The 21,375-nt window shown below is 35.0% G+C and overlaps 1 protein-coding gene across 13 annotated transcripts in view; it reads right to left on the bottom strand.

Moving 5' to 3' along the window:
* REPS1 (RALBP1 associated Eps domain containing 1) overlaps positions 1-21,375 on the bottom strand; it is a 62,140-nt gene that overhangs the window by 25,229 nt on the left and 15,536 nt on the right. For 12 of the 13 annotated variants that reach the window (XM_068184802.1, XM_068184789.1, XM_068184790.1 and 9 more), the window contains exons 2-8: positions 21,200-21,323; positions 17,092-17,291; positions 8,251-8,404; positions 2,123-2,250; positions 1,477-1,639; positions 1,107-1,170; positions 101-255 (exon numbers count right to left, since the gene is read on the bottom strand). In XM_068184802.1, coding sequence (XP_068040903.1) covers positions 101-255; positions 1,107-1,170; positions 1,477-1,639; positions 2,123-2,250; positions 8,251-8,404; positions 17,092-17,291; positions 21,200-21,323 — 988 coding nt within the window. The remainder of the gene's footprint in view (positions 1-100; positions 256-1,106; positions 1,171-1,476; positions 1,640-2,122; positions 2,251-8,250; positions 8,405-17,091; positions 17,292-21,199; positions 21,324-21,375) is intronic. The other variant, XM_068184797.1, reaches the window with a different exon arrangement.

Genomic DNA, 21,375 nt, shown 5'->3' with positions numbered 1-21,375 from the left:
CATACTGACAAGTGTTTTCTGTTCATACAAACAAGTACCTGCTGTAACAATTAGACCATAATTTTAAAATACTGACATTTGTGTTGAACCCGTATCTTACCCGTTGAGTCTTCCAAATCAATCAGTTTGGGCATTAAACTTTCAGGTAACTTTTCTGGCAAATCATACCCATTCTTCCTAGCAACTACCAGATGAAATGCAGCACAGAACTCGTCCAATGTCAGTGCACCATCTTTATCAAAATCTGACAGTTCCCTAAGAAGGAAAACTTAGTGTAAATAAAATTTCCAAAAGTTATTTTCTTTCCAAAAGACAGGCTTCCATTTTGCTACTTGGATGAGCAAAGTTTATTGCTCACTTTATGCTACTGAACACTTCATATATTAGTGCTACATGCTTTGCTCCTCAAGATGATGAGACTTCATTAATAACAGCTTACAGATAATTTAAAATCACTTTTATCTCTCCTGGATTTTAACCCACTTAAGACAGTACTGCACAATTTTATAGGTCTCAGATTTTTGGCAAAGTATACTACTGAAATTACAGTGCTGAGGCAACATGATTTATTTTAAATGGGAAAATACCTGAAATAGAAATCATTACACTGAAAGAAGGATAGCACCTGCCAAGGTAAGCCATGTAATGATAGCATGCAATGATGCATTACAAATTCCAGAATACAATGAAACAGAATATTTGCACAAACTAACTCAAAGCTGAATTTGTCATCATGTACCACAAATTGTATTTAAAAATGTGAATCAGTGTTTCATTTAAATTTACTTAGACATAGATGAATAAATATAGATAAGGAAATAATTATTTAAATTTAAATGCATTTTTAACAATGAAAACCTCAAATAAATTGTTTCTAACTCTGAAGAGTTTGAAATTTTCTCAAAGTGCCTTGTAAATAGTACCAGCTCAGGCCCATTAAAACCCACTAAATAGTACTGGCATAAATATGAGCAGGACTGAACATACTAGTGTAGTAGTGAAATTTTACTTAACAGTTTCTAGTAGTAACTATTAGATGTCTACCAGGTAGTTGTCATCTTTCTAAACATTTATCATTATTAATTATTTTAAATAATCATACTTACCAAATATGAGAAAGTTCAAGAATAGGTAGTTTTGACTTAGTGAAAAATTCTTTAGCTGCAGACCCTAAAAAATCGCAACAATCGTTTTTAATATTTAAGGCAAGTGAAATCATTAGAAGACTCAGAGCTACTGTAAAGGTGATGAGTTATTTAGCAAAGGTTCTGAGAAAAATGGCACTAATTACTAGGGTTAAATGAGGGAAAAAGGCAAATTAGTTTCTAGTCTTTCTTGAATTACACTGAACTATAGTAGAATATTATCAGCAAATGCAGAACTTCCTTCAAAATAGTATGCAAGCCTAAGTACAAAACCAAGTCTTTGTAACAGAACTGATGCACCCACAATTATATTTTGTAAAGAATAACTTACCTGGTATAAATCCATTTAGATCAGGTTGAATGGTTTTAAACTGATTAACATAATACTGCCTTTGTTCATCAGTTATTTTCCAGGGGTCATCATAACTACTTGATTGCCTACGAATTTCATTTGCTGTTGTAGCTGATGCTACAGTTCGTACTGTTGTCTGGTCCTGAAATGAAATATTTTTCCTCAGTATTATCTACCTAAAATGATTCTACAAATTCTCAACTTCTTGCCTTCAAAATATAAAGCATAGTTAAAACTCACAGTAGTTAAAAAAGTGCAGGAAACCATCAGCAGATGGCATCTCCAGGATAACGGCAGGGTATTTTTGCACACTGATACAATATGGAATGACCGCAAGGTATGTAAGCAGGAAAAAAAAAAGAGTATGGCACATATGCACAAAAAGCTAAATACAAATGTTTAAAAGTCGTAATTATTGACATTTTTTACATTAGCATCTTTCATTTAATCATTCCAAATTAAGGCAACTCAACGGAACAAGTATCTGCTGGGCAAATAGCACTGAATTGACTACAGCACAGATACACAGTAAACAGCTGCAATGAAAATTATGAAGGAAAAAAAACCCCAAGGATTGCAACATCAATCTGAATGAGGCAAATCAAATACCAATAAAGTGTCACACCTGGACAGAAGCAGGATGCATGGCTAAAAGAGCACTGGTTGGTGGGGTATCTGCAAAACTGACCCAATTTTCTTGATGGGGTGGTGGTGAATGGCCAGACCATATGGGATCACTAGAAGTAGATGAGCCTGAAATTAGAAGAAACATTTCCTTTTCAAAAGGCAACCTTGAAAACTGAGAAAGAAGTGTGGATATGGAAATATCACCTGTCATGGAGATACATTATAGGATGATGTGAAAAATGGAAACCAAAGTGCACCAACGTGACAAAGTTCACCTCCTGACATCTCACTTTTGTAGATTTTTACATTATGTTAGCTTCAATCTGCACTAAAAAGACAGAACTGAGGGATGAGCTTATTGCAACACATGTAAAATGAAAATTGGATTTTATCCATTTAATGGGTTTTGAATGAGTTAATAAACACTCCACATTTTCGTTTAATTGAAATAAGCAACACTTGTATGGACAAATGCTATTTAAACGTGGCACATGATATTAGCATTTGACTGCATTATCAATATTGAACTTTCTTTTTTACATTTTAGTTCGCCATTCAAAGAACTAAATCTTGGAAATTCCTTTTAAGAATCGGGGCTTTTGGCACAGACAACCCTTCTCCTCTACATCATTTCTACACTAACTTAACGTAGTTGCTTAAAAACAGGATAAGAATAATAAAAAGCATCCATATAGAATGCTAATATCTGCTATCTATTAACTATCTGGAACACAACAATTGAAATTCACCCAATGCCCAGCTATCATCTACTTCTGAAGAACTGTCAATGTTCAATATCTTAATATTAAAATAACAATGAAGCAACTACAGAAAGATAAAGCCATCCACTGCTCTACATACAAAACCATCAAAATTCTTTAAAATTGCAGTTGCAAATAAAAAATTTAAGGAACTCAGATCAGAGGGAAAACAAACCATTTAGAACAAGTCTAGAAGAATTCCAGGACTCCTTTCTACTCCTCAATTCCTGAAAGTAATGCTGAACTCCTTAAATCTAAACATTTGTGAAACTGATGAATCTACTCTTCTTGCACAACTAAATGTCTTCTCTTGAAATATGCCAAATAAAGAGACATACTTAGATAAGAATTTTTGCCTTGTATGCAGAAACAGACTTCCTTTGAAAAGACAGGTCAGCTTCTTGTGAATTTCTGTAAACCCTCCACGCGACAAGAAACAGAACACTGATGTCATAAATTTAATCCTGCTACTAAGATTTAATTTCAAGCAAAAAACACACAGAATTTCTTGTCATGATGCTGGCTAAAAAAAACCTGCTATGACAAGTGCATTCATATAGAGGTAATCAATTTATGAATCTGACAAACATCAACAATTTCAGGTTCTTGAAACTTTCATGACACTACACGGCAGTAAACAGAATGAAGGAAATCTGAGAATCTGTGAGACACGTTGAGGACTAACATCTTAAGTGACAGTATAATCGTTAGTATAAAATACCGCTATCTAATACCTGGCAACATGTAATTACTCTTCCATTCCATAAATGAAAAGTAATAAGAAAAATGCTTAGAACCAGTTTATCTTTGCTCTTTTCCTACATACAGTAGTCATAATTGTGCAGAACACATTTAATTTTGCATTACATCGTGTAAAAAGTAGCATTTGCATGAGGAGAATTTTTTTTTTTTTTTTTGTGGAGGATTTTTTCTTTCTAAGTTAGCTTTAATATGATGAAAAGGCACTATTAACTACTCGTTTTGTCCAAAATTCATCCTCCACTTTTGGAAGCTCCTGATGTGGCCTGGAGTTTCTAGTGACTTTTTCCAAAAGTGCTGAGAAGAAAGGTAAGGCATGCTTTATTTGCTTTGAGGTTCTTCTTCAGTAGTTCACCTAACTCTCAAACACTAGAAAGAAACTCAAGACAAAAGCTCAGTCTCTTTCCACCTTGTCTCTTCCAGGACTAACAGACAGTCAAGAGGCAGACAACACCTTCCCAACAGTCCTTCTGATATGTGACATTCAAATTTTATTTTTAATACACTAACTTTCTCCTTCTCTACCTCTCAGACACTGACATTATTACCATTAGCCTTACATATGTTTACTTCTCCTTCACTTCTCTCAACAACTGATCTTGGTACAATTTAAATTCATATCTCACTTAGCACAGTATCTGTTCCAAAGCAGTACTTTGATAGCAATGGAAATGCTGGTAGCACCAAACTGTGATACCTTCAGAGTACTTTACAGGTATTGCAAGAACTGTTTCCTTTCTCTCCTGTTCAAATAATACCAGCAAGAACATTCTTACATTCCTGCTGTTGTTATTTACTCTCCACTGCAATGTTTTAGGACACAGGATGGAATGGCTGGAGAACACTGCAGAAAGATTACTAGTAACCATGGAGACCTGGAACTACACACATACTCATGGACTGCCACCAGCCAATAACTCAATTTGACAAAAGCAAATTGGAAACAAAGGTGGAAGAGAAATTGGAAGAAAACTGGGTCACAGAGAAGACTCAAAGCCATTGGTCTATTTTTATTTTATGATTTGTAACTCAATGAAGAAAACCTTCCGTGGTCTCTGTGCATCTTCATCAGTGGAAACACCTGCAACACCACTTTAAATGGAGAATAGGCCCAAGACCAATGATCAGATTTGATCAAGCTGGTGAAGTCTAATGCTCTATGTTTAGTATGAAGACCTAACAAATTCCTGTAGCTGCTCTTCATCTTCCACTAGCTTCAATATCTTACCAACACATTGATAACTTATGGAAAATTATCTCATTTTCTGTGGAATAAAAGCTACCCCCTTTACTCTGAGATACAAATGGAAATGTAAGAAATGTTCTATCTAGTTAACATGTACTTTTCAATAATTAAACAAATATTGCTTTACTTGAACTAAATTTTCGACTAACTCTGTAAACTAAGAAGAGCTTTCCTTATCAATATGTGGTGAAACAAAACCAGAAGCTGAATACAATTCTGACAATAAGATAAAATACTGGAGAGCTCTTATGCTCAGGTAAGAGTATTCCATAGCTTGTAACAAGACCAATTATCATCAGTTACTGAAGCATTAACTAGGGAACAAAGGACTGTTCAGTCCCCTGCAAGCCCAGTAAATATCTTAGGGCTCTGAAGATGCAAGGGAACTGTTAGCACAGTAGACATATTAGCATTCAACGTCATTATCAATATTAAACTCTTTTCTACTTGTAGACATGTTCCACTTCTGTCCCTGAAGTGTTCACAAACGGCTACAAAACCCCTCCCAAAGAGAAAAGAAAGAAGTACGGCTTAGGGCTGCAATTTCTCATGCATCTTCAGGTACGAACATAAAACTCTTATGTCATGCCAAAGCTAACAAATATCCTAGGACAGAACAGAAGACCTCAGATTTTTTAAACTTGTCTTAGATCATTATTTGGATACTACCAACATAAATATTCTGCTTTGCTTCCAGTCCCAACAGACTACAAGGTAATAAAAAATATTTTAGCATTCTGACATGCCACTCAACTATCATTTAAAGTAGGGAAGGGTTCTTTCTCCCAAGTTTGTCAACATCATGATCTTATCTTAAATTGCTAAGCCAAAGGCACCTGAAAGACTTGAGAGGCTCAGGTTTTAAGAGACTTGACTCTGACATTGCAGGATGAGACCTAAGCTAACTATAAATATTCTACACAGGTAATCAATGTCTGTCACTGAATTTTAATTCCTGATACTAAAATAAAAGAAATGCACCCTTTGGGGCTCTCTTTACAAAAAATCTTGAAGAGAGATGGTAACAAGCCTTGGCTTCTGGTTTCGTATTTGTAAGCACACCGAGCTAGTGTGACAGTACTACCAGTACTGTCCGAAACATACATATAAAGCAGCAACACTATCCTAACTGAATTACAGTCACAGGACAACACAACTGACAAAATATTGTAAAATCCAAATTCTTTTGCTCTGCTGAGATGAGAACAGGTTTTCTTCCAAGAAATTGATAACTACAGCTGTAAGTTATGAGTTCGATTTCTAATGCAAGACAATGTGTAAGATTTTTAAAACCAACAACTGACTTATCTAATAATTATTTTACAGCCGAATTCAATAGAGAAAGCACTGTTTAACTTTGTTCATAGTGGGAGTATGAGGATGCAATAGAACATTTACTATGCATAAGTCAGAATCTTCCCATTTAAATATATCTTTCTTCAACAAAAAAATTAGATTTGATTTTTGCCCTTCTGGTTTAAGCAACATGCTGATTATTATCTGACCCACCAGAAACATTTTCACATTTGAGATTCCATGATTACAGTTGACAACCTCATAATGTGAAATAATGTTTGAGAATAAAGTAAAATACAAGCAGAGACCTGGGTTCTCACTTTGCTTCATCACAAATGAACTGGCACAGCCCTACTGAAACTATAACACTTCACCTGGTTTCTCAAAAATATCTTGCAATGGAATCAAGATGAGCTTATAGTACTGATCTTAAGAAAACTAACCAGCAGTCTATCTGGTTCTATCTAAATGTTATGAGAACATAATTTTTCTATAAACACTGTCCTTAAAATGTAGGATCAAGAGAGGAGGGAAAAGCTGAACTGCCCACAATAGCTGAAATTCATTGCAATAATTAATCATCTGCAGATCTGCAGTGCAAAATGATCATCTATAGTCAATTACACTGACAATTTCTCTTAAAGTAATATATTAAAAACTACTTTAGCATTGCCAGAAGAGACAATCCTTCTATAATAGCATCTTTGAATTACTTTAAATAAACTATGAATGTGTTCCAGTACGGAATATAAAATCAGGGAATACTGAGCTAGTTCAGAAATATGCTCAGAGAACTTCTGAAAAATTTACCCATTAAACATCACAGGGAAACCACTGCCAAACTGAGATATTAACATGGTATTGCAACTTTATTTTTAAGATAACAATATTGAACTCTACAACACAAGGAAGAGTTTGCATACTGTCCTGGAGTCCATGACTTTTTAAGTTAGAAAAACTTCACAAGTTAGAAATCAGACACTTATATTTCAGCTTTAGAGAAACAAAAGTCAGCTGAACTACAGGAGAAAAAACGCTGAGAAATTGAGTGCTGACGGTGCTTGGACTGAACCCCTAGAAGGGATTATATAAGCAATGAGCAGACTAATTTTCTTTTTTTAATTGTAAACTGACTGGGACTTACTAGCAAACAACATTTAGGACACTGGCATAAACCTCTGCATACAACCCACTTCACTTCTGAAGTTTTATCTTCTTATCCAACGAATTCTAATAGAATCCCTGTTCCTCCATGGATGCTTAGAATTACAGAATGACAACCACTGAAAGGTGACAGACCAATTTTGGAATATCCTAACTGAAATAAACCAAGGAATCACAGTTCAATTTCAAACTACAACCTACAAAATGCAACATTATTTAGCAGTACCATCAAAATCAAAACCTAAATTACAATTGTTCCCAAATTTATTAAGACTACCAGGTATCAGAAAAGAAAACAGGACTTTTTAAAATAAGACATATTAAGGGAAAAAACATTTAAATTTGAATACAGTGATACAATAACAGGGATGGTCTTAATGTTAAATGAAGAACATCAAAGGATGAAAAGCTTCACTGAAACAAGTGGTTCTATCTTGACAGATTGGATATGCAGATGCTTCAGTTGTTTACATAAACTTTAAAGAAATAAAATTAATTGTTTTGGTAACTCAGCTAATCTACCAGAAATATAATTCAAGCAAACAATCTGTTATCTGCTGCTTTCCCTTGAGGTCCCCACATTTTCAGGTATACTGACAGCTTCTACACAATTTCAACAGGATTACCAATTTTGTTTTTAAAAACTTTCCACTGGAAAACTTAAGCACTCTTTCCCTCCCTCCAAACCCTTAGCATTTCCCATGTGACCCTAATAAATGCATCTGCCATATGTAAGACCACAGATTCTACAGTGTTGCTATCAACACAGATACTTGAATCTGCAAGAAAATGTCCAGGACTGGAAAACACAAAGATAAACTGTCCTAAGCTCATTTATGATACTTATTTAAGAATTCCACAATGTTGGGTTACCACTGAAGCATAACAAGACATTGATACCTGGTTGTACTTCACTAAATGGAGCCCAAAAAGGCCCAGGTCCAGCAAGAGGTCGCTCACTATTCCCTCCGCTGGGATGGCGGCTGTGCTTCCTCCAGGTATGTGGAGAGGTTGGTGGGGATTGCTGTGGTGAAACAACTGGAGATGTGGACTCCTAATAAAACAAAGGAATCTTTTAAGTTTTTTACTATATAACTAAACACATCTAAAACCTATATAAAACCATTATTTCTAGAAACAACCATCACTGCAGTTAAACTCCCATTTTAGAGAGTGAAAATTTTAGTACTTATTAAAATGAGGGAACAGGAGAAGTCAGGTACATTATAAATGGGACTGAACACATTTACATCAATGTAATCGAATATATTTTTAACTTGGCATTCTTGAAACAACAGCAATGCTGAGTTAAATGACTTAGCTACAAAGGAAACTAGATTATAAGACTCACTTTCACTTGTGATAAAAGTTACATTTGAAACCACATCTCAAAAGAAATACTTACTTACTGTGCAATTTGTTATCCTACCAAATGTTAATCAAAAGACTCACAGTTATTTGTCTTCATTTAAAACAAACCAGAATTATAGATTGCTGAAAAAAAAAATCACCAAATAGCACATTGGATTTTTTAATGTGCAAAAACATAAATGCAAATTTTAAAAAAGAATGATGACAGCTAGGATATACTTCTCTGCTGTACAAGGCAGTGTTCCCATGATGCTAAGGCTCATACTTCTCTTTAATCCCATACTGTACTATAGTCTTCCTGAACAGGTGGGGAAAAAAGAGAATCACGTGCAATTTCTACATGGAATCAGTTCTCATAAGACATTCAAATTACCACTTTATTTCATTTCAAATAAAATACAAAGGAAAAATAATTTATATTGTACCAAGTATTCATGTAGTAGAAAGTAATTTCTTCCCTATATTGAATAAATTCTTGTTTGCCAGTTCTCCCAGTTTGAACTGAACTGTATTAGTGAAAACAAGTAAACAAAAGTAAATCTTGAACTCCAAATATCCTGAAAAGTATTAACAAAGCCAAAAACCTCAAATTCTGTTTCAGCAGTACACAGAAAGTTTGGTATTCTATGCAAACAGGTGTTAACTTATTATCAAGTATCAAGACAGACTAAATGTAGGCTTCCCCAAAATTACCCAAACTGATTTAATTTGCTAATATTCAAAGACCATTAAGCTTTTTAAACAGTACTACACCTATGAAAGTCTAAAAGTCTTTTAACAAGTCAGAAAGTGCCATTAACAAGCTTTTCTCCAAGCAATGTATATTCTAAAAGTATGTGCATCCTAACAAAAAAAGCTTTAGAGCCTCAATGACTGTTAATTTACAATGTGTTGATATAAATAAACTTTTGCCTCTTTTTTGCCCTCTGATTTTCCTATTCCTTGTAAATTTAAGCCACCTTGGTTGATTCTGCAGATGAGGTATTTTCTGGAAGTTCTGACCATCAAGTCAGATTTCCTCAACTAAGTTTCTACGCCACAAGATTTCAAACTTTCCATTCCCAGTATATAAATCATACTCATATATACTGGCAAAAAGTTTTAAAAAATGGCTGGGAGCAATATTAATTCACTTCAGCTTTTAACTGAGGGATCAGCCGACTGCACAGTCTGTGTTACTGTTCCTCCACAGTACCTCCATCAACTCGAGATACCTTTTTTTGTTGCAGCTACATGCCTTTCTGTACTTTGCCTGAAGATTTCTCCTTGTTGCATTTAGTTAACAGATTTATTTTCAATGGCAGGACATTCTTACCCTCACTGGTACATGAGGACAAGAGGGGAAGGAGCCAGGGTTTCCAGAGTGCCACTTGCAGGCTGGAAAATGGAACTGAGTTTGAATGGCTACTGTGCTTAGCATTGTGCAAAAGGTGATAGGAAAACCATGACACTGCATCACTTAATGAAAAGCTTCCTCTTCCATTAGCTTTTATACAGGTCATCTTTTATCAAACAAGATTTGAAGGATGTTTGAATTCTTTAGACAAAACATCATGGAGTAAATGTAGAGAAAGTTATGCTTGGACACAGGTGTTATTCATTTAATCCAGTACTCTTGCAAATCAGATGGTCCAGAAAAAGACACAGAAGAAAACCTGAGGCAGACAAATGTCTGATAGTCTACCTAGAGGAAACTACTCACTACTTCTAGTAACTGCATGTGAACATTAAAACTTGACACACAGTCATCATGAAGCAGCCCTGCCCTAGGCTGAGAACTGACTCTTCAGTAAGCCTCTGCCTAGCAGCTGGTCTTATGCTGAGAGCACAGGAAGTAATTGTAAATATGATCCCAAATTTTAATTCTTCTAAATCTTTACTATACATGTGGTTCATGTGATTCTGTAAAGCATATAGTGACAGTAATCAGATCATCAGAAGCACAAACATAGGAAATAATTAACTTTGTTCTCAGTGTGCAAAACAATATTATATCAGAATTCTGAGCATTTACAGATTTCCCACAATTGATTTGGAGCTTACAGACTCCAAAATAATTAAACAGTAAAAGCATATCACCAGCTCTGATGTCAAACTTCTGGAAGGGGGACAATCCACATTTTTAGCTGTACTGTCATTACAAGGCACACATTCCCAAACCAGTTTAAACCCTATTTAGACACCATTGCTCTGGCACCATCTTTCCCTTGCACAATCCTAGTCATTCACAAATACCACTCATGGCATTCATTCACCTAGCTAACTAGAATCTTAAGAGAGCTAAAACCCTTAGCTGTTTTTTTTTTTAAAACATATTTATATATAGCAAATGTCTTGGCCAAAATACTGATGGCTTGATGCAAGTGTAAAGATGGAAGATGAAAGCCAAAAAAGGCTGAGGAGGAGGCAGGACAGTAGAAATACTGACTCCCATTCTAAAGCAGTCATGGGAAAACACAATGAGTAGAGATTTACTGAAACTGCAATTATATACAGGTTCATCTGACCCCTGTATATAGGTTACTGACTATGTGTCTGTCTTTACACTGGATAACAAGTTATCAGTTTTACCTAGAAAACATGGTTTCTTGTATAGTTTGCACTTCAGTTCTGTCTTGAGCTTCACACTTTAGCAAACAGAGGCAGAGTAGTTTTATCAGAACCAACTTTATTCTCAGCTGCAACACAAATTTGCATAATGTGAGAGTGTTTTGAGAGTTTATGATCGCATTTGTTGCAACTGAGCAAGTAGAGTTGTTTGCTTTCACCTGACTGATCTATTAATAAAAGAAATTAATTTTCAAAGCCTGAAATATCTAGAATCAGATTTTTAAAAGATAATTAGGATACAGAACCTAACTTACCTGCTCTCCCAAATTGTAGCATGTAAAAACAGTTTGAATTATTTAGCTTACTGGTAGCTCAGTCATTTGAAGTTACACACCTAATCTCTTTGGGAACTTTGAAAATTTTACTCAGCATCTGTACACTGTAGTAGGTGTTAGATCAGCTGCTATTAAAATATTTTTAAATAATTTTTTTAGTATTTTCAATGCAATTACATTTAAACCACTACCTTTAATTTTCCCTCTAGACAAATCTCAATAAAAATCAAAGCAATTACAACGTTCTGTATTTTACTATGTTAAGCCACTTATTTTATCTCTTTACATGATTCCAGAAAATATCTTAATAAAAGCATGTTGACATAAATGGTTAACATTTTCATGTTAAATCAAACTGATGAGGACATCTTTGTCAATAACTACTAAAAAAAAAGGTTATGGCTACCAGGCAAAAATTAAGTAGTGCATCTTAATTAATAAAAAAAAAATCACGTTTAAAAACATTGTAAAAAAGCATTTTTGTCAGACTGGAATTAGAAAACTGAGATGAAGTACTTGTAACTTGAATATTTTTGAACTGAGAAGAAGTTACTAAAAACAGCATGTTAATTAAAAAGGTGATATAATATATGACTAAAGGAAGAGTCTTAGTGAAGACAAGTCAAATAAACTGGCTTAAGGCAACACAATAATGTGCTAAAGGGACAATACTGTCCAGAGGAATCTCAGCCTCACAAGGGCATTATAAGCATACATGAGACAAACGAGATTATAAACCTTTTCCTGGGTTGCACACATCAGGTCAGAAGAAAACTGCCTAATGAGAATTCCAGAGGCAATGAAGCCAGACATGATATCTGAAGAATAGCTTTAAAGGTGTTGTGATCCAGGTCCTGATACCACCCAGCCTGCTTATGAGTTAGTCACCAGATCCATCATGAAAAAAGATTTATTTAGAGATGGCAATTGCATTGTAGAACCCAGTTTTTTTTAATCAACTGGCCTTCGTACCAAAGAACAAAACAATCCAAGGTTCAATGAGAACTTCTCCACTTGCAGCACTATCCATTTTTCAAGGCAGGATGTATGGTTCAGTCAATTAAGGAAAATAATAATTAAACCAGAGACAAATGAAAAAGATCAACCATAGCACAAGAAATGATACTGGTATTTTTGTGACTTCCTCAACAAAGGAACTGCACTACATTTAACCTGAAGCTGAGCATTACCTCAGTGGGGTGTCATACAGGATAGTTCCAACAATGTGGAGATTAATACATGGACCTAAGGTGTAAAAGAACTGCCTATGGAAGGGGCAAAGCTGGATTGTATTAGAATGGTAATTACAAGGTTGAAGGGAAGTTTCTAATAATCCTCTTGAATTGGACAATAACCTAATTGATTTGGATAATAACCTAATCTGATACATTAGGTAACCAATTATGCACACTACATAGCATACTTACAAAATTTAACAACAAATGCAAGGCAGCAAACAGATGGATCCCTTTCAGGACATGGTAACAATCAGCTATCAAATTTTAAAATATAAAATACAGTTTTTCTTGCATAATGAATGTTACTACCAAAGGCCATAAAGAGATGCACAGGTCACACGCCTACAGTCTGTCAGGTGTGACACATTTGCTTTATTCACAGCTGCCAAGGTATATGAGGTGAGACATATCAAGCAAAAACAGGAAAGAACCCTACAAAATAGCATTAATACCGGTGAAATATCACTTGGAACAAGAAATACAAATGTAGCAAAATATTTTCAATGAATGCAAATTCAAATTGGATCACAGGCAGAGAAGGATTAAGGATTACTGGTAACTACTTTATGAAATGAAACTGAGACTATGGATTGTTTTGTCAAGCAAAACAGAGCTAACGTAGAATGCAATAGTTTTCCAGTAAATACTGGTGGTGCCCTGCAGCAAATACTAATGACAAAGCTGTTAAATGAGCAGGCTGAGTTAAGTGGGAATTCCCACCATATTCCCATGAATATTCCTACTAAGACCCTGGAATAGTTTTCCCCAACAAAGCCAGTGTGGAATAAAAGGCTTCACAGTTTCAAGAGAGAACCCTGATCTTTTAAAAACTTCTTATAATAATAAAATTACATATGAGATCTTTTCCAGTTCTGTGCTTGTAAACCACGCATATTTTATCTGAAATTACCTGTTCAATCCACAAAACAGAAGTGCACAGAAACGAACTAGCAGAACTACTAACAGAACTTTAAAATAAAATCACACTCGTTTTCATACAGTTGAAAGAATTGAAATGATATAATTCTCTCTGCTACAGGTACCAAATTTGAGTTTCTCCTCCAAAGGCTGCACTGACATAGCACTAAATCAGTATGATCTGGAGTGCCAGTAATATGCTTAATACACCCACAGGCAGAGGAGTACCTTCAGTGAAATTTCCCTTTTATTTTCACAGGGGTATAGCAAGTTTCAGCCTGTAAGCATTTGTCAGATATGTGTTTTTCAGATGTTAAAGTCTCAATATCTACTGAAGCTAGATACTCCCTTTCCTGGAAAAGAGGTAAAAGTATCCTAAAGCAGTACCTGATGAACATCGGATCATACTTAAAAAAGCCTGAAAAAAGTACTTGTTTTTTGGCTTTAACAGCGAAACACAAAACGTCTCCAGCGCTGAGAACATTTAGTCGCTCATGAGCTACTTTCAGAAGACACAAAATTCTTCCTAATCTCAACATTGCTGCTTCTTCTAAGAAAGTTTTCAGTACACTAACATTTTTAGTAACATAGCTGCTACTATCAAGGAATAGATCTGTATATACACTGTGGTAGCATACCTATGTCACCAAAGTGCTCATATAGATGTCACATTGTCAGCAGAAGTGCTCAAATCTACTTAGCCTCTATTTTACAGGAATAAGAAAGTCTGTCAGAAGGAATAAAAACTATTTTCACCCAGTGTTTTATCTCCACTAGGATGTGCAGTTAACATGCTATCCAGCAAGGGATGGCATCTTTCATTACTCAGCTAGACTCCTATAATCAGTTCTGCAGCTTCCACAACAGCTGAGCATGACTTCAGTCACCTTCTAACAATATTAAAAAGATATTAACTTCTGCCCAGTGCTGTATTTCTAAATTACAAAAGCTACCACAAAATCATTTATAGCTACTCTTTGGAAACACAGCCTAACTGCTATTTCCTGATGCCCTGCCTCCAAGTAAAGTTCATTGAGGGAACTGCTGAAATAATGCATTGAAAAGCAAAGTTTTACCTAGCACATTTCAGTAGACAACATACTGAGTAAAGTTCTTCTACATAAATTATTTGTGATTATGAGATATTATACTACGCATGACAAATCTCACCAATATGGAAAGCTGCATATAAATGAACCAGTTTTTAAAGATGAAGATTAAGATACCTTATGATGCCATACAAATAATATTTCAGCCATAGCCTTTTAAGAAATCAATGTATTTTCAAGTGCTAGTGATATTCTCAAAGCCACAAACAGTTTAAGAAAAAACAAACCCCTAAATTTGCTAATGGAGAATCTAAGAAGTATATGATAAGCTCCATGAGCAAAATATCCAAGCTTAACTGACATACTCCTCCAGAAATAAGAGTGATCCCTAGGAAGATGACACATTGTGATTTACGTGTCAGACTTCTCTTTCTAGATTTTATAACTCTGAATGGTATCTCCAGGTCAAGACAACTAGATCAGCAATTTCCATGAAAAACATGGATAAAAGCAGTACCCATCTTTTATAAAATAACCCAATTGGAGTATTTATATGGTTAAATGAGAAACCTGGGCTCAAGCTCCTTTCTCAGTTTATTTCTAACCTGGTATCTGAATCACTAAGTATTAGATTGGGACAAGAAGGCTGTTTGAATGAGTTTGTTGTACAGTCAGAAATGTAGCATTAGCCACAGATTGTTCAATTTTACAACAGGGTGCACAATTAGATAATACTTCCCTGATTTTCTACACTGTGAAACTTAAAACTGCTGGACTCGGTGCTGTGCTGTCTGTTACACTTGTTCCAAGTCTGCTTTCTGGGCCAGATTACTCCAAGGACTTAGATACAGAGTTTCTTTATTCTGAAGATCCCAGACAGAGGTGTAAAAAAGAGATACCAAGTTGTTTTTATCAGCCAAGACAGAGAAATGAAATTGGGATGCACGCACACTTTTGTGAATATGAGGCTTCTTTATTCTAAACTTGAAGATCTCAAACATCAGATTTATTTTCCTTTTTGTTATTTTGACATTATGCCACTACAGATTCCTGTATTAAATTACAATTGTTCATTAAATAAACTCAACATAATGATGGAAGCAATATAAAACACAGTTTCAACCCAACTAAAACGTCACAATCAGATTTAGGAAATCTGCAATGTGTAAAGTGCTTGGTATCCCTCTCAAACACACCTAACCAAATCTAGACAGCAAAAAGCTTTCTTGAGACCTACTGCTAGCTCTTTTTTCATTGTATCTTCTCTTTGAAAGAAAGGAAGTGGCAGCCAAACCCTGATTATGGATTTCCCCTTCTAATTTACTTTTTCTTTATATTGGATCAGTCTGGGCTATTTCCATAGAGACTAATAAATGTTTATGAGTGATTCCTTGACTCTCACAGAGACTATGGGACATTTGCAAGTTCCCCAATTCTTTACAAAATAAGCCCAGAAAAAAAGCACACCATGGGGAAGAAAACAAGTAATTCAATACATATACCCAGCAAAATTTAGCACTTGTACTCAGCTCTTGTTTATAGAAAAGACAATCAGAAAGGATTTCCCCATGGACAAAGAGCATCAAGACTGTAAACCCAAAGAACTGTGTATGAGAAGGCACAGAGTCCTAAGTCTTTACAGTTTTCATTAATTCAGACATCTTGTCACTGAAGATGAAAAAAACAATGAACAAAAAGTAATCAGCTTTCTCATTATTAAAACATAAGTAAAAGTTATTTGAAACTTTGGTCTGTTTTTCTAGATCTCATTATCTCTCCTTAACAGCTAAATTGCTGAACAATAAAATGTGAGGCAGAGAAAAGCTACTGAGAAAATTTACAGATTATTTTTTTAAATACAATATTCCAGATTTGCATGTATTGGAGTATGTTGAAGGACTAGAAATTGAGGTGGCACTCAATACCACCATTCCAATGACCAGGAAACCAATGGGAACAATTTAATAAATGATCTATTAATACCATAATGACTACAACTATATATTTGCCATCCTAACTTACACACTGAATTTCTTTTCTGTCTCAATTCTTTGTCCATTACTACCAATATTTTAAACACAGATTTTAAGACTTCATAAAAAATGTCTCCTACATGCAAGTATTTCAGAGGCAGCTATGGTCTTTGTGTATAATATATATCAGTATAATTTTTTAAAGAAACTATATTGGAAGTAACCTAGCTCAGAAGCCCTATCAAATTGACATCTACACAGCAAAATAGTCATTAAGAATCCCATTTAATCTTTTAAGTTAATTCACCTGTTGATCAGTTGATGTACGCTGCTGAACTGCATCATGGCTCACAGAGCCTTTTTTGACTTGTATCCTGCCAGGCGGAGGAGGAGGAATCACACCGGAATATGAAGCTGGGTTATCAGCATCTGAAGAATACAAGGCTGTGTGTCTTGACTCCTGTTCATTCTTTGACACAACAAATCTGGGAAGAGGGAGATCCTTTACTGTTAAAAAAAAAGAAAGCAGGATATTTACCATACATAAATATGATGATTAAAAATAAAAACACTGTTCTATTTTGAAGTTAAAATTTCACATGTGACTCGATGCCTTACACACTGAGACTGCTGCTATAGCCAAGCTAACACCTGGCAGCTGGAAAAAGCAAATACCTATTCTACACTAGATTTCGTGATTCTGCTATTCAAGATCTGACTTTGGTACACAAAGATGACTTCACATTGCTCCACTATAGCTTTGCACCACAACTGTGTATTAAATGCAGCAGCAACCAGATAACCTGGATTTAGTTCATTTTTTGTTAGATTTGTCAACACTTCATTCCTGAAGCATCATTTTCAAATTTTTTCTGCCATTTCTAGCACATATAAAGAACTAGAGTCTTCATATAAAATGGTTCATCAGGAAAACCAATGCTAAAATACTGCAGTATATTCAACATCATCTTTTAGTGAGTTAATGTCATGTTCATATTTACAACAGATAATATAATCCAGCTGCCCCACAGAGTGTGACTATTGCTTAAACACATCTATGCATACTTCTCTACAACAAAAGCTATATTAGCTCATTTGGAATACTGGAAATACAACTGGAAATATTCCAATGTCACCTCACTTTGATATGAGCAACTAAAAAGCAAAGTTTCTACAAAATGCTAGGAAGCCCATTAACTTAATATACCATGGTTCAGAGTAGCCCAACATAGAAATTAGACTATGTAAACCTTCAATTTCCCACTGCAAGATCTCTACCATTTTTCTCCCAACTGCAATTTTCTTAGTGCTCCACTTTGAATAAACATAAATTGTGAATTTGCTGTACAGCTTATGTGGAAATTATGTCTCCAACACAAAACAAAATTACAAGCATGGCTCAATTTAATTTCTCTTGCTGACTGCTTACGTAAATTACTTCTGGTACTGAGAATGAGTCAGTGGTACTACAACTATATTAAAATACAAGATGAAATTGCATACTGTTTATTACATGAGCATTGTACCCAATGCTGCAGCAGGAAAGTAACATAACTAAACAGCAAACCATGGCCAGCCAAAAGTGAAAAAGCCATTGCATACAAGTGAAAATGTGTATGTCTGCAAAACCAGGAAAATACAGACACCAGATGATCCAACTGACACAGAGGAAGTCTGTGCAATCAGCTTGTGCCAGCACGAGTCACAAAATAATAGAGAACTCAAAAGAAACACAAAATACTCTGTCGTCTTTAAAAGCAAGACTAGATAAATATAGGTTTGTTTAGCTGTACTAAGTTCCTACATGACTAACGTGCTATTTTTACCTCTCTCCTCCCTGACTTTTTCCAGCAACAGCAGAAAAATCTCATTTCAACACTACAGCATTTGCTGCCATTCAGAAATCCCTCAATTATAAATGTGAGAGCTGTCATGAATGGAACCAACCCTTGATACTGAGTGTATTAAAGAGTTCTCTGTACTTTTCATGCCCACATCCTTCCTAATATTTTTTTCCACCAAAACCTGTATTCCACACTTAAAAAATAAGTATTGTTTTGAAATAGACACTGCTCATTCATGTCTCAATTTTTAGCTTTCTGGAAGGAAAATTTTCTGAAGGAACAATAGCTTTGGAGGCTTGAAGTATAATAACTAATGCCAGTATTCTTACTCTACTGCGCATCTGAATAATCAAAAGAGTACTTGAGAACCAGTTGGCTCACACTTATGTTAGACTTAGTATTTAAAATCTGACTGAGTTTCCACTCAGCAATTCAGATAAAGTAAATTTCTCATCAACTGAGAAGACACACAAAAATACAAAAGGAAAAAGTAGATGAAGGAAAAAGGAAGGTGAAAAGAAATTCCCAAGAGAAAAGAATGAAGAAAATTACAAAAATCAATGAAACATGCATAAAATGGATAGCTAAAAATTAGATGTCCAAAAATATAAGCTTTAACTAATTTAAAATGTCTGAAGAGACAGAGTATACAGCTTAGTTTGGGATGGCTCTAACAGTTTGTCTTCAAGACTTCTTGGAGATGGAATGTAAGCAGAACTAAGTTAGTAAAGCTCAGAATCATTTTACCAGCCTGCTGCATTTTAGTTGTTGAGTTAGCTGTTACAACAAGACTTGAATCATTCTATAAGCAGGAAATTCATAGATAGGCCTGGAATGACTGCAACCAAGGCAACAGACCATAGCTAAAAACAGGGTAAAAATAAATGTTCTCTCTATTGTACTTGGTGTATTTTGTAGCCTTGGAACCAGTTACAGAAAATTATTCCTAGAAGTTCAGAAATCATTACAAGTATTTTTAATATTGTCATGAATAAAGGAAATTATCAACGTGAAATTAAAGTTCCAATCACTGTTAACTTTTTAGTAACATATTTTATATTTTGAAATTAACACTGCATTTAAATCTTTCCTTCAAAATTCTTGTGATTTCTTTTTTTAAACAGAAAAGCTCCTCCTGGTTAAGGCACCTTGCATTAAAATAAAACCAAGATTATAAAATCCCTGTATAAAGCCTACATACAGATTTGTCTTTCCCTTCTCCAACAGAAAGTTGTTGGAGATCAAACATCACAATTGTTTGATCAAGTTCCAGTTTTATCAGTATTAAGAGTTGAAGGTTCTTTTTCCAGTTTTCCAATTTTAGGACATTCTGCTACAACTTGCTAAAGCTTTAGATTAGGGAACACATAAGGAAAACTAGGGAAATGGTTTATAAACAGAAAGGGACTTGAATACTAGCAAAATGTTGACGAAAACAATGCACTTTTCCAAAAAGCTACAAAACCCCATGAAATCAGTATAAAGAGTTTGTATGAGACTAGAATAAACGTAACTGTGAGAGTATACAAAGTGATTAATTTTTTATAGCTTTGTCAAATACTTCAGTCATATCAGATTGTTTTTAACAGTCTCCTTAACTACTGTTTAATCTATATCCTTTAGACACAAAAGCTACATAAGACTTCTTTTATTTACTAGCAAATAAAAATCATAACTTTTTTCTACAGATATGAAATCTATTAGGAAAGTCACTCAAAGGCAAAACTGTACTCTAAAGATATTTTTAGCTTATGAGTTTTGTCCTACAATGCAAGGGCTATAGTGCCTTAAAACTCATGACTTCATCTTCCTAAGTCTCTTTTCATCTTACAGAACAACAAGGACACGGATCCACTTATCTCATTCAGAAGGCTACAGGAGAGCCTCACATCAAAGCTCTTCCTGCAGCTCTAAACCATCTTTCTAGAATAAGCCTTCCTCCTGTTTCACCTATTTCACCACCCACTCCACAGCTGACCTTTGAAAAGTTGGGTAACAGATGATTTGGCTGACAACAGACTTCAAAGATCTTTTACAGGTCATGTTTTTCACTAAGAAAAAATCTTAAACTAATCTTCATATCTGCTCTTAGAAGGGAAAAAACTGTCAAACCACATGCAAAGAAATGTAATGTTAGAAAAGATAACCTTCCGTTTGTCACAATCAAGGCTTTGGAAACCCAGCAGCTACAAAAGTCTGCAAATGCTGCATTCTTCTTCTCCTTCCAGTTTACATTACTCCTCTTAGTACTTCCCTCAGAGGACACGGCACACAATTTCTCACATCAGTAGTCTATAGAATTAACTTGCTCCTACATACTGGGTACAAGTTGTTCGTTCGTCCCATGGTGAATGCAATACTTATTCAATGAGTAAGGTATTTCAACTTGTATTTACTGCACAGTAAGAAACACTCTCTCAGTTTCTCCACATTTTTAAATTAGCAACAAATATAAAGATATATCCCACTAATTTACGAGGTTACTCTGTAACCTCTGTAAGAATATGTAAGCCAACTATAAATAACTGCACTCAGCAACACAATCCCCACTCCCTCGATCCTGTGATTTACCTGTATTTAAGCTTTCCACTCTTAGAGGGAGACCAGATTGGGCCACAGCAACAAGTTTCAAAGCAATGTAAAATTGACTTCTTCCGAAATAGCCAAGTCTTTTTGCACCACAGAGCTCCATAATCTGAAATGAAACACAGTTACTTATAGAAAGAAATTTTAAACACAACAGCTAT

Source organism: Anomalospiza imberbis, chromosome 3 (genome assembly GCF_031753505.1).
Source record: "Anomalospiza imberbis isolate Cuckoo-Finch-1a 21T00152 chromosome 3, ASM3175350v1, whole genome shotgun sequence".
Taxonomy (NCBI): Eukaryota; Metazoa; Chordata; class Aves; order Passeriformes; family Viduidae; genus Anomalospiza; species Anomalospiza imberbis.
This window is presented reverse-complemented; position numbering and strand designations above follow the sequence as displayed.